Genomic DNA, 25,948 nt, shown 5'->3' with positions numbered 1-25,948 from the left:
AACCGCTGTAACGGTAAGAAAAGTTTTAGGCATTCCTCCTTTTTTACCGACAATAAACTAATTGCTTTCATTTTAGCTCTAGTGTACGAAGCGTTTTTATTTACTTATTTTAAAGTATTTAAGTAATATTTTAATTCTTTTAAACGTTGGTATGATGGTTTCTAATTCGATATTCAATTTACGTAATATTTTAATCCAATTAAACGTTGGCGCAATGTTTTTATAGCGGTATTTTTATTCTTCTTCTGAGCTATATGAAAGTAATTTAACCTTTCTTTAGTATTTTATACTCGTAGTAAATGTATTTATTTACATTTGCCTGCCATCTTAAAAAAACAATGTTTTCAACAAAACATTAATCCATTATTTTTAACTATATTTATTTTTTAAAGTTTTGAATACTTTACTATGCGAAAAATAACGTAAAAACGGCGTTTTTCAAGATGGCTGACGATTGTAAAAACCACGCCAACAATTGCGCCAAAATCCAAAAAAAAAGTAAATCGCCAAAAATCCGTGCAACCGTCTACCAAAAGTAGCACCGAATTTAAATCACGCGCGAGAACTTTCTCGAAATCAAGAAGAGATATTTATTTATTTACTAAATGTTAAATACACGTGCTCATGTCTTTTAATTTTCCGGTCTAGCTTTCCTTCAATATTCGTCACGTGCTACACTGAACGGGGAATAAAACAATTTAATTTAAAACTCAACTAACATTAGCTATTTAAATACCAAATCCGCAACAATATAAAATTTGCATGCGTTCACGCGCGCTACAACATTTAACTATTCTGGTGGTGGTGGTGGTGTATTTAATTATGGCAAAGCACACGAGGGCTATCTGCCTAAGGGGAGGGATGCCTTCGTGGAGGACTTTCTAAGGGAAACTGGCTCGTATACACGTTACACATGGGGAAAACCACGAAACCACCCATGCAGCCAGCCCGTTCGCGGGATTCGAACCTCGGACAGAACTACCAGTGTTCAGCGACTTTACCGCTCGGCCGCTGGTGGGCCTAACTATTCTGGCACTGACAATTTTGGGAAAGAAGGCTTATAGAAAAGTCTGAACTTAAAATTTAAAATGTTAGTTAAAATACAACATGAAAGAATGAATATGGTTCTAAAATTATGGATGAAAGTTGAGATTTCATTCTAAAAATTCGGAATCTATCAAACTAGCTTAATGAGAATCAAGATTCAAAACTGAACATTTCTAACATTGAAGAGCGTAAAAACATATATTCAGATATAAAGAGTATTAAGAATTAAAAGGAAATAAAGCATATATATGAATATTTGAATATGCAGGAAGTTATAAAGTTTGAAAATGCGAATGAAGATAGTAATGAAGTAAAATAGTTAGATCAGTCAAGGCAATAGTATTACAGTATGATAAATTGTAGAATTAAAATTAAAATAGTACTTTAAAATATAGACTAAGTAAGGGCTATTCATCGAATTGCATATGAACAACAGTTAAAGGTTGTAAACTAAAATGCTTAATTGAAAACTATCTCTATGTTTAAGAAATTTAAATATGTAAATTTAGCTGAAATAGTAAAATCAAAAGCGTGATTACAATCGAAAATTATGAAAAAGAGTTAAAGTTTAGAGTATATTGGAAACTAGAAAGAAAACCAGTGTCAGAAAAGTATAAAAATTACATCTAAAATTAATTAAAGTTCATGCATATGGTAGGAAAATGTAATAAACAAGTTCAAAATTAGAGCACTTTAAAAATTACGAAGGTTTAAAATTTATGAAACAAGTTAAAAATAATATCTAAAATTAAATAAAGCCCATATATATGGTAAGAAAATAGAGGAATTAAGCTAAAATAAGAGCCTATTTGAAATTACGAAGGTTAAAACGTATGAAAGTATTTACAAATTAAATGAAAGGTCATGTGAAAATATAACAAATTAGTTAAAATTCAGAGTATGTTGGAAACTAAAAACGATAAAAAATAGAAAAGAAGTTTATCTAAACTTCTAACTATTGAAGTTTAGATAAAAACTGAGTTTTTATCTAAACTTCAATAAGTCAGGTATATAGTGGGAAAATGTAATAAACAAGTTCAAAATTAGAGTACTTTAAAAATTACGAAGGTTTAAAATGTACGAAACAAGTCAAAAATTATATCTGAAATTAAATAAAGTTCATATATATGGTAAAAAAATATAGGAAATAAGCTAAATTTAAAAGTATGCTTGGGAAATTACGAAGGTTAAAATGTATGAAAGTAGCAATAAATTAAATTAAAGTCATAGTGTGAAAATGTATCAAATTAGTTAAAATTCGTAGTATGTTGGAAACTAAAAACGTTAAAAAATATAAAAGAAGTTAAACTTTACATCTAAAATTAAATAAAGTCATGTATATGATCTTAAAATATAGGAATTGTGTTAAAATTAAGGCATATTGGAAATTACGAAGAGTAAAATGTATGAAAGAAGTCAAATAAATTTCATGTATATAGTACAAAAATATAATTAATTAAAAATTAGAGTACATTAGATATCATGAAGGTTAAAATGTATAAAACAAGCTAAAAATGTGCATCTAAATTAAGTAAAGGTCATCTGTGTGATTAGAAAACATAAGAAATAAGTTAAAATACAGAATATGTTGAAAATCACAGACGTTAAAAAACACGAAAAATGTTTAAAATTACATCTAAAGTTGAATAATATAATAAATAAAAACGTCGTTTATTTTAGCTATTACACATGTAAAATATAACAAGTAAGTTAACATTAAAAGTATTGGTTAGTAGGTATGAAAATAACTCAGGGTAAAATGAATTTAATAAAAAAAAAATAAAAAAATCTGATGTGTACACCACATGACTTCCTTGTACGGAATATTAAATTATACGCATTTTTTCTAGCATTTCATTTAAACTTATTGGATTGAATTAAATCTACTTCGTCCATAGCGCATAAATCACAATAGAATAAATGCACTCTTTAAAATTCACTATATTTGTTTACCATAGCGACACTCTGGCGCTAGGTTCACTTAACAGTATTATATTTCGTTCATATTATAACTATGTTTATGTCTAAGTCTTATCACTCAGTAAGAGGCAATCGACCATAACGGCCTTTACCAATATATTATACTTGACTTTTAATTGCGTGAAGAATCGAGTAAGTTGTATCCAATAATATGGACGTACTTGTGCACATGCTGTGCTAGAACTCAGTGATTACTAGACAGAGGCTCCTGTGCCGCCGTCCTTAGAAAGAGTAAACTTTGAACAAATGAGGTGCTCGTGTGGCGCCATCTATTAGTAGGGAGGAAAAGCATTTTAGTTGACTGAAGCTCTGGTGGCGCCATCTCTTGCAGAATGTATTGTAAGGCATTTTTAAAATTTCATAAAAATTATTCTTCTGATAAGCAATAGTTGGTAAGTAAAATAATAAAAAACACAGTTTGCAGTACATTGAAACGTTTCTCATATTATAACTCAGAACGCACAAAATTTATATCATTTGAAGAATTATCTAATTGTTGCCACATGTTCTATTCAAATACTACAATAAAGCTAGAAAGATGTATAAAAGAAATTAAGCAAACAAAACAAAAATGAAACAGTTTTTCACAGACGATTTAGTATCTCTCATTCAATTAATTCAGTTCTCTCTTCGCGACAAGGCAAAAATACATGAAAACTCAAAATATCTGTATTAAAAATTACGAAGTAAATCTTAAACACTTATTTTCTCAAAAAAATTCCAGAAAGGATTAAGCATGATTTAATTCGAAAGAATAAATGAAGACGTTTATCTTTGTTGTTGCGAAGCTTAGTCTCTCTATATTGGCAACAAATCTAGTATTCTGCTGTTTCAAATGTAAATAAATATGTCTGCCATATTATTTAAAGTTTAAGGCTTAACCGCACTTAAACAGCTTTTAAATTGTTGATTAATTGTACAAATATTGCTTCCAGATTTACGAAAGGCATATAAACTTTAACCGGAAGATAAGAGCAACATAATTCAATCATTTTTAAAGCACAAAATGTACAATTTCCAAACATATAGGAGTAAAGAAACTGAGATCACTGACCCGCGTAACAGAGTGGATATATATATAAATATATTTATATACGTTTGGCGCGGCCGATTGCAACCAAAATAAGAGGTGCACATCTCATGTTATAGCAGTCCTATGCACAAAATTTCAACGTTCTGATGCTACTCGTTTTTGAGTTATGCGAGATACGTACGTATGTACATACGTTCGTACAGAAGCCACAAAAAAATTCTCTTCAGAATTCATTTTAAAGCAGTTTTATAATTTTTTTGCGGAAAAGAGTCTTTTAGTCTGTCCTTACGTACAGATGTCACGCAAAAACATCGTTAAATTGCATTCGATAGCGGTCAAAATGGATATTTCGTTGAAATATGCTACCTGAAACTTTTCGCGATTACAATACTTCCTTTTTACTTCGTACAAGGAAGTAAAAATGAGTAAGTTAATGAAGATTACGGAAAGTAAATGTTGTACTATGAACAGATTTAAATAAGGTAAAATTCTGAGTATATAGGAAGCAATAAGGCTTAAAATATACGAAAAAATTAAAAATTTACGTCTAAAATTAAGGCCATCTGAATCAATTATAGATTCGAAAATAAGCGCCGTTAAGGGTACCTAGGAAATAATCATCATATACGTAGTAAAATAGTTGGAATACGAATTAAAAATACAAAGGCTAAAAATTTATTAACAAAGGAAATCACCTCCGGTAAATCAATAAAAGATAATCTCTTATTAAATTCTGACGTCATGTAGCAGTTTTGTAGATATTCAGTCCTAGGATAAATACAAGTAAGAAAATAATTGTCTTCCAAAGAGGTTATACTGTGGAGGAAAAAATTATTATATAGTAATTTCTATTTAAAGAAAATAACTGTATCAGTCACTTAACACACGTACTTTATATATGTTTTTAAGAATTCAATATAAATAACTAAGTTCATAAGTTCATATATGATCACATGCCTAATAAATGCTTAAATCACCAAATTAAAATATAGTACTCAATATTATTTGTATTTTAATAAAATTATTATTTGGTTTAAAATTTATCTTTATTGTCTGTATGAAACCTATTAGATGTAGCAGTATTGTAGATATTCAACCTACGGGTAAATGCAAGTGAGAAAATAATTATTTTCGAAAGAAGTTATACTGTTAAGAAAACATTTTATTATATACTAATACATCTACCTCCCAATAAGGCTCCGTTATTTGACTCAATTTAATAGATGGTGATTTTTGTACTGCAAATCGTGAAATCTGTTTTAAACTTTTTAAGTAAAATAAACGCTGATTTTTGTTGTTTGACTTCTAAATTAGTACTTGTTTGGCGTGTAATTGTATCATAATTACCCGAACATTACTTTAGAAACACATCTCCATTTCATAAAATATCATTTATTACTAATATGAGGATATTATGTTACAATAATTTTACAATTTTTAACTAAAGTTACTATTATAAAAAAACTACACATAGAAGGAAAGAATAATTTCGTAAATCATCTATAATAACACACTATACTTATTTTTAACGCTTAAAGTTATGTTATCGGTAATTTTATAAAATTATTTCAATGATACTCTGAATTATATCATACCGATTTGCATCACCCCGCACTTAAGTCGCCTCGCTCTAACTGCAATGAAAGGGATTTTTATGCAACCATAAGTGCACTCACAAAGAATCTTTACTTATTTTTCGTAACTACTTAAAAAAGTTTTAAAGATTCTCTAGACCGTTATTTTACCTCTGAAGCTAATCTTTACAGCCCATTTCAAAATTTCCCTTTAAAGTTTAAATTAAGAAAAAAATGTGTTTTGCCCACGCAGTAGGAATTACGAATTTAGATCCAAAATTAAAGCTGTTTTGATTCAGAAGGTCAGTTATTTGTTTCAACGAATGGATCGAGAACAAATGAAGAGATAGAACAAAAAGCAGAAAGCAAAGCGACAGTGAATCGGGATTAACTGAGCCAAAATATTGCCTGCTATTATAAACACAGACTCTTGTAAGAGAGAAACAATAAGCAATTAAATGTACCTGAAAGGAATCGATGTCCTTTTTACTTTACTGACATTATGTGTCCTTTTAAAAACATGAAATTCTTGTTATAGGAGAGCTTCATTAGATGTCTATATGGATATCCATCTTCATTGGATGTCTTTATTTGTAAAGCTCTTAAATTACTATGGCAAGAAACTCACACTTAAAATATGACATTTAAAATCAAAAATATTGTTACGAATTTGGTATTTAAAAAGCTAATGTTAGTTCAATTATAAATTAAATGGTTTTATTTCTCGCGCAGTGCAGCGCGTGATGAATATTAAAAGAAATCTAAGCCGGAAAATTGAAAATACAAGAGCGCGTGCATTAAATAAATAAATATCTCTTTTTGATTTCGAGAAAGTACTGGAAAATTCTAGCGCGTCATTTTAAAATCTTATAAAAGGAGGAAAACATCTCAGTTTGTAGGAGTTGCTTAGTTTGTTGTTGTTTAGAAAACTGCTGTTGTTGATTATAGCGAATTCGCGGATTAGCGTTCTTTAGCTGTTTTGAATTACGTTCTATTGTACATTTGAGTAGTTAAAAGATAACTACTGAGAGATATTGTAATAATGCATGATAATTTGAGAAATTTTAAGCATTTTTGTTGTGATAATAATAAATTTTTGTTCATTTTTCATCGGACTTGTGCATTCATTTCATAACGAACCCGTACGCACGCAACAATGTTTGGTGTCAGAAGTGGGGTTTGAATGCCAATAACAAGAGGGATGGAAGAACAATTGAGACAGCTCATTACTGCTTTTGCTGCGTTCCAAGAAAAAATGGAAGCTGGCCAAACATCTTTTAAAGAAGAAATTAAAGAGAAAATGGATGCTGGTCAAAGGTCCGTTAAAGAAGAAATGAAATTGGGCCAGGAATCCCTCAAGGAAGAAATGAAAACGGCACAGGAACAAATGAAATTGGGCCAAGAATCCGTTAAGGAAGAGATGAAGGCCATTCAAGCTGGTCAATTAACTTTTAAAGACGAAAAAAAGTTGTTAAGGAATCCGTTAAAGAAGAAATAAAAGCTGGACAAGTCAAGATTGAAGAAAGTCAATACGAAATGAAAAGAGAAATTGCCTGCATAATAGAAACCAAATTCGATGCTATGGAAGGCAGAATAGATGTGGTTGAGAATAAAGTGGGACAAATTGAGGAAAATGTTTCTTCCGTTAAAGAAGAAATAGAAGGAAGAGTATGTTCCGTTCAAAAACAAATCGAACAACAAATTGATGACCGGGTTTCTGCGGTTGCCAAAGAACTGGAAACTTTAAAGAAATTCGTAGCGACGGCTGGGAGCAAGAGTGATGATTTTAAATTCTTACCGATGCCTGCTCGTCCATCTCTGAAGCTATCCACATATGATGGGAAGACATCCTGGCAAGTGTATAAGACCCAGTTTTCTATCGTGGCGGATGCGAATGGATGGGATTCCCAAGCTAAGGCCTGTCATCTCGCCGCTTCTCTGAGAGCAGACGCAGCGGATATCCTGCAGACGCTTCCCGAAAATCAAAGGCTAGATTTCGAAGCTCTATCCGGCGCTTTTTAGCTGCGCTTCGGCGAGAAATGTTTAAAAGACTACAGCAGGCTCCAATTAAAATCCCGTCAACAGAAGCTCACCGAAACACTTCAGGAGCTCGCCACGGATGTTGAAAGGCTGTCACATCACGCCTTTTCGGAGTGCCCGACAGAAAGAAGAGAAATCCTGTCCCTGCAATATTTCATCGATGGCATCTGGGACTCTGAAATACAGAAAGCACTGCGAATGGCGGATGTTAAAGATCTGAAAAGCGCTTTAGTGTACGCTATGAAATTGGAGGCAGCCCAGCAAGCAACTCTTAGAGATCGCTACCCAGTCAGAGCTGTGCGAGTCCACGACTCAGGGGACCAATTGATGGCTCGTTTAGATGATTTATCCAGACAAGTCGATGCTTTGATACGGAGTAGCAGTGAGAACAAAGTGTCTGTAAGATGTTGGAGATGTGGTTCTGAAGGTCACCTACGACGGCATTGCAGAACACCCCAGGGCACGGATAATAAAACGGATGAGTTGACAAGACCAGTGAAGGCTTTAAGACGGAATAGTGGTGAAACGAAACCGACCCTAAAGTGCTGGAATTGCGGTGTTGAAGGCCACCTACGAAGGAACTGCAGAACTCCCCAGAGCACGGAAAATAAGGCATACGATTTAAACAGACAATTAAATGCCACGGGAAGGAAAAGGACTGACAAAAAGCAAAGTGCTGGAACTGTGGAGCTGAAGGCCACGTACGAAAGAATTGCAGAACACCCCAGGGTACGAAAATTGAGACAATTTCTGAGCAACGACGCAGGAAACAAATTAATGACCATATCAAGGAACGGAGATTGCCAGATAATGAAAAACCCTGTTTTAAAGCGCTTAAGATCTCTATAGTGAGTGTCAACAATAACGGACTGTCCATCAATGGGAATATCGATGGAGTTCCTTGCAATATGATCATTGACACAGGAGCTAATGTTACCATCATTAGGAAAGATTTAGCTGAACAGTTTAAAGATAAACGTATTTGGACGCCATCCTGTGTTACCCTTCAGACTGCGTCTGGTGATAAGATCGACATAATTGGGAAGTTAAACGTAAGCATCACGTTTGGAAGTGCCGCCTACCATCACACGGCATATGTGGCGGATATCACAGATCCATGCATACTCGGATTGGACTTTTTAAGGAAATACAATTTTTCCTTAGACCTGAAAAACAACAAACTGCTTCCAGCATCTGATGGCATGACTATCCATCCTCAAAAGGGATCCTCGCCTGGAAATGTCGACGCCTTGTCCGAAAGATCGAGCTCGGGAAGCTGCCGAAATCATACTAGGGTCGAAAAGAAACGCAAGACTACCAACTGTTCTCCATCACAAATGCTCCTCGGTAGTGACCTTCGTCTGCCTTGTGACCGCCTGTTTGATCGACATACGGATGCGCCTTCATCGCCTGAGGAATACATCCAAGATGTCCAGTCCCGTTTTGAAGTGATGCACCGTTCCGTACGAAAGCGAGTCAACCTGGCGACGGAGAAAGTGAAGTCCAGGTACAACACGAGAGCTACTGAACATCAATTCCACGAAGGAGACAAGGTGTGGTTGTGGAATCCGACTCGATGGAAAGGACTTTGTCCGAAATTACAGTCACCTTGGGATGGCCCGTACACAGTCCTAAATAGGCTGAATGACGTCGTGGTTCGGATTCGTAAGTCTTCGAACTCTAAACCTAAAGTCGTTCATTACGACAGGTTAGCTCATTACTATGGCCATAGTACGTAATGTAAATAATTGTAAATAGTATCAGACCATGGTCCTGTTTGTTTTTAAATGTGTATTTGATTTGATTTGTATTTAGTATTTGATTTGCATTTAGTATTTGATTTGTATTTGATAGCATTTGATTTGTATTTGATAGCATTTGATTTGTTTTATTTATTGCATTTATTGTTCATGTTGTTTATTATTGTAATCTAATGCTTATTAATGCATTTATGCCACAGTTTAAGTTTAGCTTCCTGTCCATGGATTGTACTGCCCGGGACGTGCAGTCCTTGGGAAGGGGGCAGTGTTACGAATTTGGTATTTAAAAAGCTAATGTTAGTTCAATTATAAATTAAATGGTTTTATTTCTCGCGCAGTGCAGCGCGTGACGAATATTAAAAGAAATCTAAGTCGGAAAATTGAAAATACAAGAGCGCGTGCATTAAATAAATAAATATCTCTTTTTGATTTCGAGAAAGTACTGGAAAATTCTAGCGCGTGATTTTAAAATCTTATAAAAGGAGGAAAACATCTCAATTTGTAGGAGTTGCTTAGTTTGTTGTTGTTTAGAAAACTGCTGTTGTTGATTGTAGCGAATTCGCGGATTAGCGTTCTTTAGCTGTTTTGAATTACGTTCTATTGTACATTTGAGTAGTTAAAAGATAACTACTGAGAGGTATTGTAATACTGCATGATAATTTGAGAAATTTTAAGCATTTTTGTTGTGATAATAATAAATTTTTGTTCATTTTTCATCGGACTTGTGCATTCATTTCATAACGAACCCATACGCACGCAACAATATTTTGAAGAAAGTGTTGCATTTGGTCTTCAACTAACAGGAAAAATGAGCTATGTTTTTAAAATTTAATGAAGGATTTGTCGAAGATGAGATGAAGTTTCTGAAAGGCGTTGATTCGAATGAATAAGGTAACAATAATTACGAAAGGTGGAAGAAGTGTTGAAAACTACTATGATATGCTTCGAGAGTTTAAAAAAAAAAAAAAAAAAAAAACTATTCTGCCAGACTTTATTGCACAGAAGTCTGAGCCAACACAGACCTCAGTTGCAATGAAAGAATATAATATTATATATATATATATATATATTAGTCATAATAACCTCTGAATTCCACAAATATGCCATAAATCTTAATTCCATTCACATTAAAATTTTTAAGTGCAAATGAACGTAATCTTTTTATTAGTCCAAAGGGACCTTGTCCCTGAAGGATTATTGTTTTCGTTTTGCGATTTTGCGCTGGTTCACTATAAATGACCGTTTCACTTTTGTAACTGTTGCCACCAAATGTTAGAGTCCTGCCAAAATGTTTGAAGAAATTAAATAATGAAAAATGTGTATAAATGTATGCATATTTCTCGCATTGTGTACGGTAGATAGAGCCATCGAATTTTGAATGACGTAATCCTACTGCGAATATGGGCATGTGGAAGACCAAATATGAAATTTGGAATTTGTTTTATTATCGATTTTATATTTTGTATGACTTTAACAAATTTTTGGTTAACAAACTCAAGGATTTCAAAGCGAGCAATGCAACGTTGTACAGAAAAAACATTTTTATCTCCAGCGCGCGAATCTTTGCGTCAGAAATTTTAAAGATATGCTCATTTTAAAACTATTCTGCGATATTGCTGTTTAACTGAATTTTGTGGCTTAAGTGCGAAGAACGTGATATTTAATAAATAAATGTAACAGGCAAAATGTTTAAAAAACGCCCCTCTGGACGTAATTTAAAATCTAAAACCTTTCAGATTTTTTTTTTGAATGAAATTTAATTGTTCTCTACAACCTTCTCTATTTTAACATTATGTCTATCAAAAATTTTGCCTTAACTAATGCTATGTTGATGATAGTCGTTATCTAGATACGCGTTATATACGCAACCTACAAATATGTGCATATTACAACTTCATATTCTCTTTTTAGTTTTCCTGAAGTCAATTTGGCTTTTAATGGCATCGGACCACAACAACTCGATGCAGACTTGTCTCTATCGCCTATCATTTTGCTGCATGGTTTAGTATCTTCAAAAGATACATGGAACCATGTAATGCGACCACTCGCTGACGGGACAGGTCGAAAGGTAAATTCTCAGTTTCTAATTATAACGAGCATATGGATAATTTTAAAGGACCATTATTTTACTTATTTGGTCAAATCTAAATATACATTATTTCATAATTCTTTTGTCTTAGTAGCAGTTAAGAGAATGGAAATCTTAAAAAATTCATTGGGATTTCTCTGGAAGAAGAGCAGTATGCTGGACAATACCATTCCTGTAACTAGAAGAAAACATGGGAGAAAGGTCTTAATTCTTCAAATGGTTTCTTCGGCTAAATCGCAGAATAGGCTGCATCAGTCGATGCTGTGTTTACTTCTCTTATGCTTGGACACGCCTTTTTATGACGTAATATTGGTTACGCCTCTCCTTAAAAACAAGTTATAAGTATGCTATAGCTTCGTATTTAAAGAAAACTTAAATGAAGTTTTAACTGAGTTGAAATGGTAGGTTTATTATGTTCTGCGCGAGGTTTTTTTTAATTATAAATCTACTTTTGTGTGGTGTGTGGTAGTGTTAGCATTTAACGCAACGAATTATCTCTGACAAATGTATTATTAAGATACCAAACGATTGAAAACGATCATTACCAAACGATTGAAAATAATGAATGCATGAGTTAAAAATTATAACCGTAACTTCTGAAAATACAGAAAAGAGATCTTTTGCTTAAAGAATGTTTTGATTATTGATGAGTGTGTCAAAATCGGTGCTTACTGCAGAAGGGATGAGTATCTGAATCTGGATTTTTTTAATCAGTTGGAGCGAAGAGGCAAAAAGAACGTTATTGAATGGTGTATGGAAAAAAGTTTGATTGCAATATCGTATAAGTGCCCAATTTGTGGAACAAATATGAAACTAGTAGAGAGACGGTTTTGAGACGTACAGACGATTTTGAGTGGTGCGCAATTCCGAGTTTGTGCAACACTGAGATGTTTTTTTAAGTAAAAATTGATCGATGTGCACATGGGCAAACGCAATGCTGTGCGCGATGCCGAGTTTGTGCAATTCTGTGATTTTTTAAGTGAAAATAGATCGATGTGTACATGGACAAAGCCAATGTGGTGCGCAATGCCGAGTTTGTGCAATTCTGGCATGTTTTTTTTAAGTGAAAATACATCGATGTGCACATAGGCAAAGCCAATGTGGTGCGCAATGCCGACTTTGTGCAATTCTGGGATGTTTTTTTACGCGAAAATAGATCGATGTGCACATGGGCAAAGCCAATGTGGTGCGCAATGCGGAGGTTGTGCGCGAAGCCGAGTTTGTGCAATTCTGGGATGTTTTTTGAAGTGAAAATAGATCGATGTGCACATGGGCAGGCCAATGTGGTGCGCAATGCCGAGGTTGTGCGAGATGCCGAGGTTGACACGCAGACGGGAACCAGTGAACATCTTACTATTAAGATTGCTGTTGCATACAAGATATTACAAAAACATAGTTATCAAACATTTAGATGTGATGTACAAAGAGAAACTTTCAGTTAAGAGTAGAATAGGCATATTAAATGCTAATAGCTGTATTACAATTAATATAAACTATTGAGTTAAAATTGTTCAATCATAGAAACTGTGATACAAAGGAAGTGCCTGTTACTAGGCTCTATTGAGCTGTGTATGTGATGTATGTGACCTTTGCCAAGGACGAGTTGTTGTTGCGTCCTCTTGGCAAGATGGCTGACGTAAAAAATCAGAGTCAACAGTACAAAATTACATAAGATATTACGATTTAACTAACAATGCTTTTACATGAATTATCAAAGATATTAGGAAAATACACAGCTCAATAGCAAGTTAAAAATTTGCCTACTTTGGTAATGATGAGATGAACTTGTTACAACGAGGTAATCCAAAGAAATGAATTTTACACAATTAATGCACTAATTTTGAGACTTAGAAAAAAAAATCCCATACACTTATCCTATGCTTCACAATGCTGTAAACACGCAATGAACGCTGACAATGACACAACAATAGACGAATCACAAGAACACTTATTACTTGAAAACTACTGCACGCAGAAACACAAAACTTATGTCGAAGTGCTCCACTAACACTTAGACAACTGATTATCAACTTTGTTTGCACTTTTAATTAGAATTTCCGCTAATTACGAAAGATAATCCAGGAACTTCAACACACACGTCTTCCTCCTCAGCGGAGGGATGGGCTCTCTTGTGTACATGGACAGAGCACTACAGACCAGGCTTCCGGCCTCAGGTATAACCAATCGGAATAGTGCCTGACCTGTAGAAATTATCTACTATCTACTTCCGCCACTGCCAGGGCGAGCCCCGCAAACCAGCGGCATTTATTGAGTCTAAGTCAGAAGTTACCGATTCACAGTAATGGTTGTTACAATGGCACCTTTGCAGACGTTGTCTGCTACATGAAAAGATGTAAGTGCTGTACTGAGCTGAGTATTATTCATACGCGCGTGTAATTACAATTGCTCTGATTGTGTAATGTTCCATCGGCAGTAATGGGTTAAGAGCACTGCGTGAAATTTAGTACATTGAGTTAGTAAGGTGTCCGGACTTCACTACAAATCATTATTGGTGAACTTGGCTTAATCTATGCTGCGTATCTGTCCGTGTCACATACTAAAGACATACTGTACATACATACATACATAGCATGATGTTATACATAGCATGAAGATTACATACATAGCATGAAGATTATACATAGCACTAAAAATTACACATAGCATTAAAAAAAATATACATAGCATCAAACATTATTACTGTTTTGCTCAATGAACAAATTATATAACTTACTATCCGCACAAATATTGTACTCATTAGTAGCTGTGCACACAGAATATTATAAACATTAAATAGGTCCTAGCAGCCACACGTTATTTACATATTACATAATATATGCGTTTCATAATATGCGCTTACATAATATATAGGATTATAAGATAAATATTTAAATACTCGAATGCAGAACATTGCAAATTTGAATAGGTAAGTAAATGAATGATCCTGAGATACATTAATAACGATTAATAGTGAGTAACTAAAGAATAGTATTTAATACTAAATCTCATAAGTGCATAACAAAGTTCGCAAATAGTACTATAAGTTTCAAAATTTTTTAATTTAATGCAGAACATACAGCTGTGTTTCAGGAATTTTGTGCGGAAATCGAAATGATGCAACTATCTTATAACTATTAATACTAAGTAAGCGCATGATAAATTCTAGATTAGATATGCTTGCTTAGTAGGTTACACGATTTGCAATAAGGCATAATTACATAGCAGTAAAATAATAAAGAATATAGGGAAGTGCTATGGCTGACATGACTTAGTGTGCATTTTGATTACATGACACTTCTTGGTAATATGCAATAAAAACATAAGAGATAAAAATGGCAACATACTAAGATGAATGAGTACTAAGAATGAAGTTTCTGAGTACAGTAAGCAAAGCACAGAATACCATGGTACAATGATTAAACAAGCATGAAATTTTGTACAACTGGCAACACATATTATTGATACGCATACAGGATCTTGCTTACATTACTTATGGCAATGCTTAAATATACATAATATAATACATTCTTAAGATAATTTGCTTATGAAACATACTTATAAGAGTGTCAGTTCATTACTTAATGCTGATGGGAATCCACTTACATATATATACGTTGGATTATGTATTTACTACATTCAATTTAAGTGGAAGGCATAAGATTACGATTATAATGATTAAATTAATATATTAGACACGTTAATGTGTTGACAACATATACTGTAGTTACAAAATTCAGATTAAAATGAAAGCATATGATATCAATTATAATAATTAAGTTAATACTATAAACACATCGAGGATGATTATTACAGTCAAGTAAAAGTCACATAAAGTGTAGTATTTAAGGTAATACGTTAAATGCATCTAACGAATAGGATAAGAGTATGATGAAAATAATAAGGACATAACAGTAGCAAACAGATATTACTTATCTGGTAGCAGGGTTATGCGCTGGGAGGTATTAGGTGACAAATGAAAAGTGTACCCTGCAGAACTTGATGATCTTGTGAAGCTTAAAGCACGCACCCCTCCGTTCTAGTAGCACTTTTGTCCATTCCCTCCAATATCTATCTGAAGGAGGACGTATGTGGTGCGCCTCTGTCAATCTGCATGTAAATGCATAATGGTCTGGCGTTCCGATTAGTCCACATTCACAGAGATCATAGTCTCTAAGTCCAAATCTGTGTAGGTAATCAGGAAACGGGCCGTGCCCAGAGAGGAACGTAGTCAATGAAGATGAGTTGGAGAAGACAAGGTCTGTAACTTTTGGGATAAATTTATACGTCCTTCGACCTGTCCGGGAAGTATCCCATCTCTGCTGCCATTCTGCGTAAGGTCGCCGCGTGTAATCTTTTTAAGATAAGAGGAAGGCAGAGGTAGAGCATGTTCTGGCAGGAAGATACCCGAAGCCGCTTGTTTTGCCTGTTCATCCGCCAGCTCGTTGCCGACTACACCTGTGTGCGCTGGTACCCAGCTAATGATGGGACGATAATTGAGTGGGAGGTTGACTAATGCCCTTTGTATGTTGAGTACGAAGGGGTCTCGGCTGGCTGGTCCTTCTATGGCGGCTATGCTCGACAGTGAGTCACTATAGATATAGACAGTTTCTTGGTGACCATATGAGAGATCGATTGCTTTTTTAATAGCTAACAATTCAGCTTGGTAGACTGTGTTGTTCGGATTGAGTCTACGTTTCCAGCGGTATTTGATTTCTCCATCGATCATTGTGCATAAGCCGCATCCAGTGCCACCCTTTGTTTTGGAACCATCCGTGTAGATGGCTGTTGAGTTCTGCCGACAGAGAAATGTCTACGTGTATATATTTTCCGCGAGGTTATGCTGGGCTGGGTGGCAGGGATAGTCAAAGATCTTGTGCATATACTCCGAGGTATGCAAGTTCCTGTTCCAGAGTTTATAGCCTTTCCCAAGTCGGAGAGTATTGGAGATGGCCGCCTCTCGCTCTGCCACCAAGTCTAGTGGTGGTATCCCTGTTAGGACTTGCAGTGCCGCTGTTGAAGTTGTCCTGTATCCTCTGCTTATTTGCAAAAGGTGTGGGCGTTGGAGTGAGTTAAGTAGGCGCCTCTCTTGTACCGTTAGATGTTTTGCCCAAATGCCGGATCCGTATAAAACTATGGCCTGAGTAACGGTGAGATACCAATGTTTTAGCAGTTTCGATGAAATGCCCCAGGTTGGAGCCGCTGTTCTCTGCATGTAATTTTTCTGTTTCTGCATGACTGTCTGTTTTTATTTTTAGATACTGAAGATACGGAAGCCAGGATAACCTTGAGTCAATGATTAAGCCCAAGTATTTGAGTTGTTTAACTATCTTGATGGGGTTGCCTTAAAGTTTGATGGATGGATTCCTTTTGAGAGGTCTTTTGGTGCCTATGAGCATAGCTTGGGATTTTGAGGCAGAGATCGTGATCTTGTGGTCCCTTGTCCAGAAGCTAAACTTGTCGAGGTAGAATTGCGCTGTCATTTCTAATTTGGATCTTCCATGGACTATAATCAAGAAGTCGTCCGCGTAGGCCAGTATGTCACAGTCCTGGCAATTGTCATCAAATTCCTTGAAGATTGAGTTGGCAACTATCGACCAAAGTACTGGTCCAAGGCATGAGCCCTGGGGGGCATCCTTTCTTTAGGTGATGTCTGACTATACCATCGTTCGCTGTATACTGGAGTGTGCGATCACTGAGGTAACTATGAATTAGCTCTTGTAGTTCTGCCGGGCAGTTCATCTGAGATAAAGCCTGTATAACGTCTGGCCACCACAGGGAGTCAAATGCTCCCTGGATGTCCAGACTAATGATCAAGGAGTGGTGCCCCTTGTTTCTGTTGCACTCTATCAAGTTCATTAACTTGGAGATGGCGTGTTCTGTAGAAAGTCCTCCTCGGAAGCCAAATTGCCTGCGGTCTATGGAATTTTTCTTTGTAGGAAAAAATTTAGTCTTCCAAGTACTACCCTTTTTGTGGTGCGCAATGCGGAGGTTGTGCGCGAAGCCGAGTTTGAGCAATTCTGGGATTCTTTTTAAGTGAAAATAGATCGATGTGCGCATGGGCAAAGCCAATGTGGTGCGCAATGCCGAGTTTGTGCAATTCTGGGATTTTTTAAGTGAAAATAGATCGATGTGTACATGGGCAAAGCCAATGTGTTGCGCAATGCCGAGGTTGTGCGCGATGCCGAGTTTGTGCAATTCTGGGATTTTTTTTAAGAAAAATTGATCGATGTGCACATGAGCAAAGCCAATGCAGTGCGCGATGCCGAGTTTGTGCAATTCTGGGATGTTTTTTTAAGTGAAAATAGATCGAAGTGCACACGGGCAAAGCCAGTGTGGTGCGCAATGCCGAGTTTGTGCAATTCTGGGATTTTTTAAGTGAAAATAGATCGATGTGTACATGGGCAAAGCCAATGTGGTGCGCAATGTCGAGGTTGTGCGCGATGCCGAGTTTGTGCAATTCTGGGATTTTTTTCAAGTAAAAATAAATCGATGTGCACATGGGCAAGCCAATGTGGTGCGCAATGCCGAGGTTGTGCGCGATGCCGAGGTTGCGCAACTCTGAGATTTTTTTCAAGTGAAAATTTATCGATGTGCACATGGGCAAAGGCAATGCTGTGCGCGATGCCGAGTTTGAGCAATTCTGGGATTTTTTATGTGAAAATAGATCGATGTGTACATGGGCAGAGCACTACAGACCAGGCTTCCGGCCTCAGGTATAACCAATCGGAATAGTGCCTGAATATATCGGTATAACCAATCGGAATAGTGTGTACATGGGCAAAGCCAATGTGTTGCGCAATGGCGAGGTTGTGCGCGATGCCGAGTTTGAGCAATTCTGGGATGTTTTTTTAAGTGAAAATTGATCGATGTCTACATGAGCAAAGCCAATGCAGTGCGCGATGCCGAGTTTGTGCAATTCTGGGATGTTTTTTTAAGTGAAAATAGATCGAAGTGCACATAGGCAAAGCCAGTGTGGTGCGCAATGCCGAGTTTGTGCAATTCTGGGATTTTTTAAGTGAAAATAGACCGTTGTGTACATGGGCAAAGCCAATGTGGTGCGCAATGCCGAGTTTGTGCGCGATGCCGAGGTTGCGCATTTGAGATTTTTTTTTAAGTGAAAATTGATCGATGTGCACATGAGCAAAGCCAATGCAGTGCGCGATGCCGAGTTTGTGCAATTCTGGGATTTTTTTTAATTGAAAATAGATCGAAGTGCACATGGGCAAAGCCAGTGTGGTGCGCAATGCCGAGTTTGTGCAATTCTGGGATTTTTTAAGTGAAAATAGATCGATGTGTACATGGGCAAAGCCAATGTGGTGCGCAGTGCCGAGGTTGTGCGAGATGCCGAGTTTGTGCAATTCTGGGATGTTTTTTAAGTGAAAATAATCGATGTACACATGGGCAAAGCCAATGTAATGTGCAATGCCGAGTTTGTGCAATTCTGGAATTTTTTAAGTGAAAATATATCGATGTGTACATGGGCAAAGCCAATGTGGGGCGCAATGCCGAGGTTGTGCGCGATGCCGAGGTGGTACAATTCTGGGATGTTTTTTGAAGTGAAAATAGATCGATGTGCACATTGGCTAGCCAATGTGGTGCGAAATGGCGAGGTTGTGCGCAACGCCGAGTTTGTTCAATTCTGGGATGTTTTTTTAAGTGAAAATAGATCGATGTGCACATGGTCAAAGTCAATGTGGTGCGCAATGCCGACTTTGAGCAATTCTCTGATTTTTCTTTAAGTGAAAATAGATGGATGAGCACATGGACACCGAGTTTGTGGAATTCTTTGATGTTTTTCGAGCGAATACTGATCGTTGTGTAAAAGAGAAAACGAGGTTGTGTGTGATGCCGAGCAGTAATGTGACTTTATTTATGTGCAATGTTTAACATATCGTTAGTGTATTTTAAATTTGTATTGTTGTTTTAATTGTGAATTATATTTAAGATGTCATTTTTCATTTAAACTGTATTTTTAGTTTTTTAGCTTTGATAGGTTTATAACGTTTTCCTACTTACGACATATATCGATAGCCCGACGATCTACTCAACAGTAGCAAAATTGTGAACTTTAACTCTTGAAGTAACGTTTACCTCATATTTTAATACGTAGTGTTTGGTATCGTAATTGCACTTGATAATATGAGTTCATTGATAATATGTGTGTGTGCGTATGTGAAGCATTGCTTAGTGTTCCAAGTTTATAGTATTTATTTTATTATATTATTTTCTTTCATTCTGAGAAATTAGTTTTTTTATTTATTAATGCGTAGAATTCTAGCATGCCTACACAGAATATGGCGTGATTTAAGAATTTTAGAAACTGATATGAAAGCTGTGTAATGATGTTCATATGCAATAAAAAATATTCTTCTTTTTTTATTAATGTAAAGTTTAAAATTTTTAGAAATAATGAAAATTGTCTAATTATTGGTATGTAAGGAATTATGTCATTACGTAGCAAGAAGGTAATTTGTAAAAATGATAAAATTGAAATGTTCCACAATATGAATTTAGATTTAAAAAATATTATTTTATTTGTATAAATAAAAAAATTAATAAAAATAATAATAATAAAAATAATAATACTAATTTAATAAAAATCCTTGAAAATATTGAAGCTCTACAAGTATTAGAGATTGCGACGTTGTTTATCGTTTTAATAATTGGTAGAATTCGCTCACTGTATCATGGTAATTTTAAATATAAACAATTTATTATACTTATTATCAGTAACGCCTAAGCTTAAATGTTATAAATGTAAATTAAAAGTAAAGAATTTGATATTAATTTACAATAATAAACAATTTATTATTGTTATTTTTAAGAGATAATAGAAAGTACAAGTAGTGTAAATGCGAGACTACATTGTGACATCATAAGCTTAGTCCCACCCATTTATGGACGTCACACAGCTCCTCCTACTGAACTTTGTTGATGCAGCCTATTCTGCGCTTTTACCGGTTTCTTCTATCTAAAGAACTCCAAATGGTCTATCCGAGTTTGAGGAAGATTTTTTGAACACATTTATTTTGTGTCGGATATCAGATATAAAGCTCGAGAATTTGTGAAACGCTGCAGTAACGCATAGAACCTATTTGCTATGACCACTGTGACAGCAATATGGTGAAAGCACACTTTTGCATTTAACAATAACGTAAAATCACCGTTTTACAAATCTTTCTGACATATGAGACTTAAAGTAATCTTTTGTGAGTTAAAAATAGATAAGATTTAATTTAATTGGTTAATTATTCGTTTAAAGAAGAAAGCTGCAGATCCGTTGAAATTGTAAATAATTACTGGTTGTTTCTACTTTTAATATACGAATATTTGTTTATCGGTAAGAAGTAGAAATTTTAGTTTTTAATTATCTTCAGGCTTTATCTGATAACACTATTATTACGAATAAGCATTTAACTTTCGTTTCATTTAATTATTAAATTACCTGAAGTAAGTTTATTAGCTTTCTGAGCAGTTGAGGATAGCCAGATAAAAACGATAATAAAATAGCGTAATTAAGGGCTAGACGTAGTAAATCCATCATGTAAAATCCCTAAAATTCTTTCTTTCTGATAAAGGATGCAACATGCTTGGGGAAATGTTTAAGGAAAACTAAGTCATGATCAAGAATTTACAGTAAACTGTTGCAAAATCTATTAATTACAAAATCCTGCTAAATAAGATAATTTTCTAACTTACTCGCCAAATAACTGAAGGAAAATAAGCAGGGAGTAATATATTTACATTGTTATTAATGAGATATTACACAATGTTTCTAATGGGCACAGGTGAAAATATGGAGAATTTTAAAGGACCATTCTTTTTAACGCACTAATTACGCTGATATATTCCTATGCAAATTCAAAAATAGTTTTCAATTTAATCACCCGTGTTGGTAAAAGGCATTTATTTCGCTGATATGTTCGGGGAAAACACTTTGCAGAATATGCATAGCTACAGGTTTAGACTTATATGTGATTGAAAAACAAATGTGTGTATGTATGGTATAACTTTGGATTCAAATAAACATTCTTAGATCTTGAATTTTCGACTAGTAATTATTTTTAACGTCCTTATCAAATTCTTCTCTGAAAAATCAAAGAATGACGCAGTTTTTCTTGAAAGAAAGCTTCCTTTTCAGGATAAATGTAAAATTTTAAAATATTAATAACTTTTAGTGTAAAATTCTCGCCATGTTTAGAAACAATAAGATGTGGTTCCTATTTCTTATTGAAAACAGTATTTCAGTTTTATTTTAATACGAAAGATATGTACATTATCTGCAGTACTATTGCAAAGTTTCTACTCCTTTTGGTAACATACACGAAGTCAAGATTCTAAAATCAAACTAAGCGATTTATCGCTATGTCTTGTTAAGCAAACAGAAACGCGGGATGAGTGTAAAAGATTTTAATAAGAATTCAAATAAGTTGAAAAAAAGGCATTTCTAGTGCTTACAAAACTAACCAGTATTTATGGCGTAAATTCAGAAGTAAGGAATTCAATTTAAAATAAATCTAAGTCTTTAGTTAGGCAAAGGCTAAGAAAAATATTTAACGGGCAAGTTGACTCTAACCTACACCGGCGTGGCAGCACTATTTACAAGAAAAGCAACTCCGTAGACAGGAATGCTATCGTAGAATAACAATTAATGGCCTGGCCTTCCACAAGCGGAACACTCTCTGACTAAAATAATCTCTAACCCTCACTTAAATAGACTCGATAAAAAATTTGCATTCTGGCAGAAAAACGAAAGGAAAGAAGTGACAGAAAAGTTTTGAAACGTAAAATAACTGGTTAATTAAAATAAATAAATCCTTACATTATAACTACGAAATGTTCAGTCTTACATTTTCTTCGATTTTTAGTACCATAAAATATTGCTTTATTACCTCCTAAAATACTCTTAATATCTGGTTGTAAAGAACGTTTTCTGCCAATAAACGTTCTTGATAACATTAGAAGAAAAAACCCATGAAAGCAGTACCTTTAATGCGGGTAGTAATCACCACCCAAATCTATGATTTTCTATCAACTTCATTTTGGACGTCCTGTGCAGAATTAAAGGTAGCACCAGCAAGGTGTAGATGCAGGTGTAATAAAAGTAAAAGTCCGAAGTAGTGATGTCGAAGCTCTATGGTGGTTGTGGCAAAAGATTCGAGTTCGTACAGAGTCCTGCTGGTGAATGCAGACACATTGTGGTCTTGAATTAACTTGATGAAACATTATCTTTTTGCGATTGAAATCAGTTCGACGTTTTTCTTTGATAACAGCGTGAACACAGACTGGCATCTCGTTGTACACCTTACTATCGAGGGCTTTAACTTTCTCCAGATACTCTTTGTGGATAATAAAAGACAATCCCACCAGATACAAAGCATGATCTTTTTGTTAGCGAAATTGCGCTTTGCGACGCTGCCGACGTGCTCACCGGGCACAGACCAACCCCCTTTTCAGCCTGTGCTGCTGAAGTAAATCCATTTTGCATCTAAGTGACGATCCAGTCCAGAATTTTGTCCTTGATCTGATATTCGAGCAGATTAGTGCAGGCCCGAACACGTCTGCCCTTATCTGCTTGCGTCAGCTCATGCGCCACCTAGCAATTTAATATGTACTTCAAGTTTGTGCGATGCATAGCGCGACTAATGGACATGGCACTAACGTCTAAGTCCTCAGCAAGCTCTCGAGTAGTTGTATACTGATCTTCTTCCACAAGTTCTCGCAGTCGGCCTTATCAACATCAGTAAGCCGGCCCGAGAGCGCTCTGCTTCTTGAATGTCTTCTTGAATATATTTGTCTGTTTTTGAACTTTCGGTACCAAACCTTCACAGTCATATGATACAGTGTATCTGAAGCTGTACAAGTGGTTTGGTAACATTCTGTAGCAACATTCTTTTTGCAAGAGAATTGGAAGTAAATTATGTTTCTAATTTGGTTACAAAATTCACAACATAGTGTTCTTACTCATGTCTGTCTTTCAAATGCCAGAAATCGTTTGATAAAATATGATTAAACACACCAACGCTAACTGTTTGTGCAGACGATATTTGCGTGCGGTGGCGGGAAACTTTTGTTAAAACACGATATTAATTGTTAAATTGTATCAAACTCTTAAGTATATAAAACGTAATTAATAAATGTTAAATTATATTGTTGTTCTACACAGGTATTTACGTATGACGCAAGAAATCATGGAGACAGTGGATGGAATGATCAGTTCGATTACGAATATATGAAAGAAGATCTACTGCATTTCATGGAGTTTATGTACTTAGAGAAAGCCATACTTGTTGGCCACAGTATGGGGGGTAAAGTGGGAATGCTGACAGCTCTAAAAAAGGTAAGTCAATTAACATTACGGACAAACATTAAAACAGCAGCCGAAATTATTCGAGACAATCATCGAATACACACACACACACATGTATATATTATATTAAAAAAGCAAGGAAAAGTCGGAGCACTTTTGATGCGTACTTAGATCAATATTGAAGAATTCTGTTTGGGTAGTATGCTTATATGTTGATTTGGTAATATCTAAGAAACTTGGCAGTTGAGGCGGTTTTAATTCCATTTTTATTTTCCAGTTGAGTTTGTGATCACAATTCACTTAACACCCTAGTCATGCCTGTTCAAGAAAATTTACATTTTTGATATTGTTTAGATAGAAAGCAGACCAGCAAAATTACACCCTAGTAGAGCAGAGAGCGAAGCTAAAGTGCGTAGTTGTGCAATATGGAAGAACGGGATGAGAAAAGTTTTGGTTCCTGATTACTACGTCATCAGAGCTCCGCAGGCCAGAGAATGATCTAGAAAGGACGCAATCCCGAGAAGTTATAACGATTTTTAGAACAGAGAGGAAGAATTAAAGTTTTACCTTTAGTTTAAATTATAATTTTGATTTACATAATTTTTATCTTACATATTCCCCCCTTCAAAGAGATAAGGGCTTGGCGACAGAAAGGCCTTTTTAGGAATAAGGGAAATGCAGTAATGGAAAAATCATAAAATTTGATACAAATAATTTTTAAACTAAAAAATCTTGTATTTATCGTTTTTAACAATAAATTCAAATTGAAAATTATATCGAAATTTAATCTTCTTTTATTTAATCTGAAAGTCTTCAAGTTCATTTTTCTGTAAAACACTCTAAGGAATGTCCTAATTTTTTCAAGAAAGTTCACATTTCTGTAAAATCTTTGTTTGAATATCATAATCATAATACACTCATGTTCATAAATTAAGGATAATTCGGAGTTACGCTGAAATCGAACTCTAAAATAAATATATCACCTGTAAAATCACTACACACATCTCCAAGAATCATATGCAAATTTCAGGAAGTAACCAGATGACATCGATGGTACGTCACAATGACGAAAGTGTAAGAGAGTGATATATAAGGAATACAAGTAAAGAAGTAAAATTGTTCGCAGGCGCTTTATAAGCATTTGAGTGCAATAACCGAATAGTTATGACACAAAGGACGCATTTGGATGATTTTTTACGTGGTAGAATTATCGGCCGTCTGTAATGTGGGCGTACCCAACTGTAAGTATCAGACGAACTTGGAATTGCCCATCTTCAGGCAACGATTCCAAGATGATGGTAATGTGAGTAGACGTTACAGCACAGGTCGCCCCAAAGTTACAAAGCCGAATGAGGACCGGTATTTGGCAGTTATTGCCAAAAGAAACAGGCGGAGCACAGCCTCAGACCTGTCTCGTCAGCTCTCTTCAGCCACTGGTACGGCAATTTCAAGGCAGACCGTGTACAGACGCTTAGGGCAGATTGGTCTATGCTCGTAGACCTATCAGATGCGTTCCACTTACTGCAACTCCCTGTCACCTGCGGTTAGCCTGGAGTAGAGAGCATGCATTGTGGACACCGCAAAAGTGAGCTTGTGTGATGTTTTCGGACGAATCCAGGTTTAGCTTGCAGCCTGATTCTCGCCGGACTTTCATATGGAGAGCTCCAGGTACCCGTTACCACCAAGAAAACATCATTGAACGACACCGTTACGTTGGCGCAGGAGTGCTCGTTTGGGGTGGAATTATTCTGGGTTCTAGAACTGACTGCATGTTCAAATTGGAACCATGACAAGCCAAATCTATCGGGACGTCATTCTGGAACAACATGTACGTTTGTTTCGGGGCGCCATGAGCGCACAATTTCTGTTTATGGATGACAACGCCCTTCCTCACCGTGCAAACATCGTAAGCGAATGACTTCAATCGGAGGTCATCACCCGTATGGACTGGCCAGCATTCTCACCGGACTTGAATCCAGTAGAGCACGTGTGGGACATGCTTGGACGACAAGTTGCAGCCCGTCAACCTCCTCCTACATGTCTACCGGAACTTCGGAGTGCATTGCTTTTTGAGTGGTGTAATATCCCCCAAGATCAGATCGATAATTTGATACT

The 25,948-nt window shown here is 35.5% G+C and overlaps 1 protein-coding gene across 2 annotated transcripts in view; it reads left to right on the top strand.

Annotated features, from left to right (window-relative positions):
- LOC118198768 (sn-1-specific diacylglycerol lipase ABHD11-like) overlaps positions 1-25,948 on the top strand; it is a 52,442-nt gene that overhangs the window by 4,876 nt on the left and 21,618 nt on the right. For both annotated transcript variants that reach the window (XM_035370527.2, XM_035370528.2), the window contains exons 2-3: positions 11,346-11,502; positions 23,690-23,863. In XM_035370527.2, the coding sequence (XP_035226418.2) occupies positions 11,346-11,502; positions 23,690-23,863 (331 nt within the window). The remainder of the gene's footprint in view (positions 1-11,345; positions 11,503-23,689; positions 23,864-25,948) is intronic.

The sequence above is a fragment of the Stegodyphus dumicola genome, chromosome 3 (genome assembly GCF_044657685.1).
Source record: "Stegodyphus dumicola isolate Sdum_Otavi_A_Nest chromosome 3, ASM4465768v1".
Classification (NCBI taxonomy): domain Eukaryota; kingdom Metazoa; phylum Arthropoda; class Arachnida; order Araneae; family Eresidae; genus Stegodyphus; species Stegodyphus dumicola.
The sequence above is the reverse complement of the archived record's forward strand: the minus strand, read 5'-3'. Positions and strand labels throughout refer to the sequence as shown.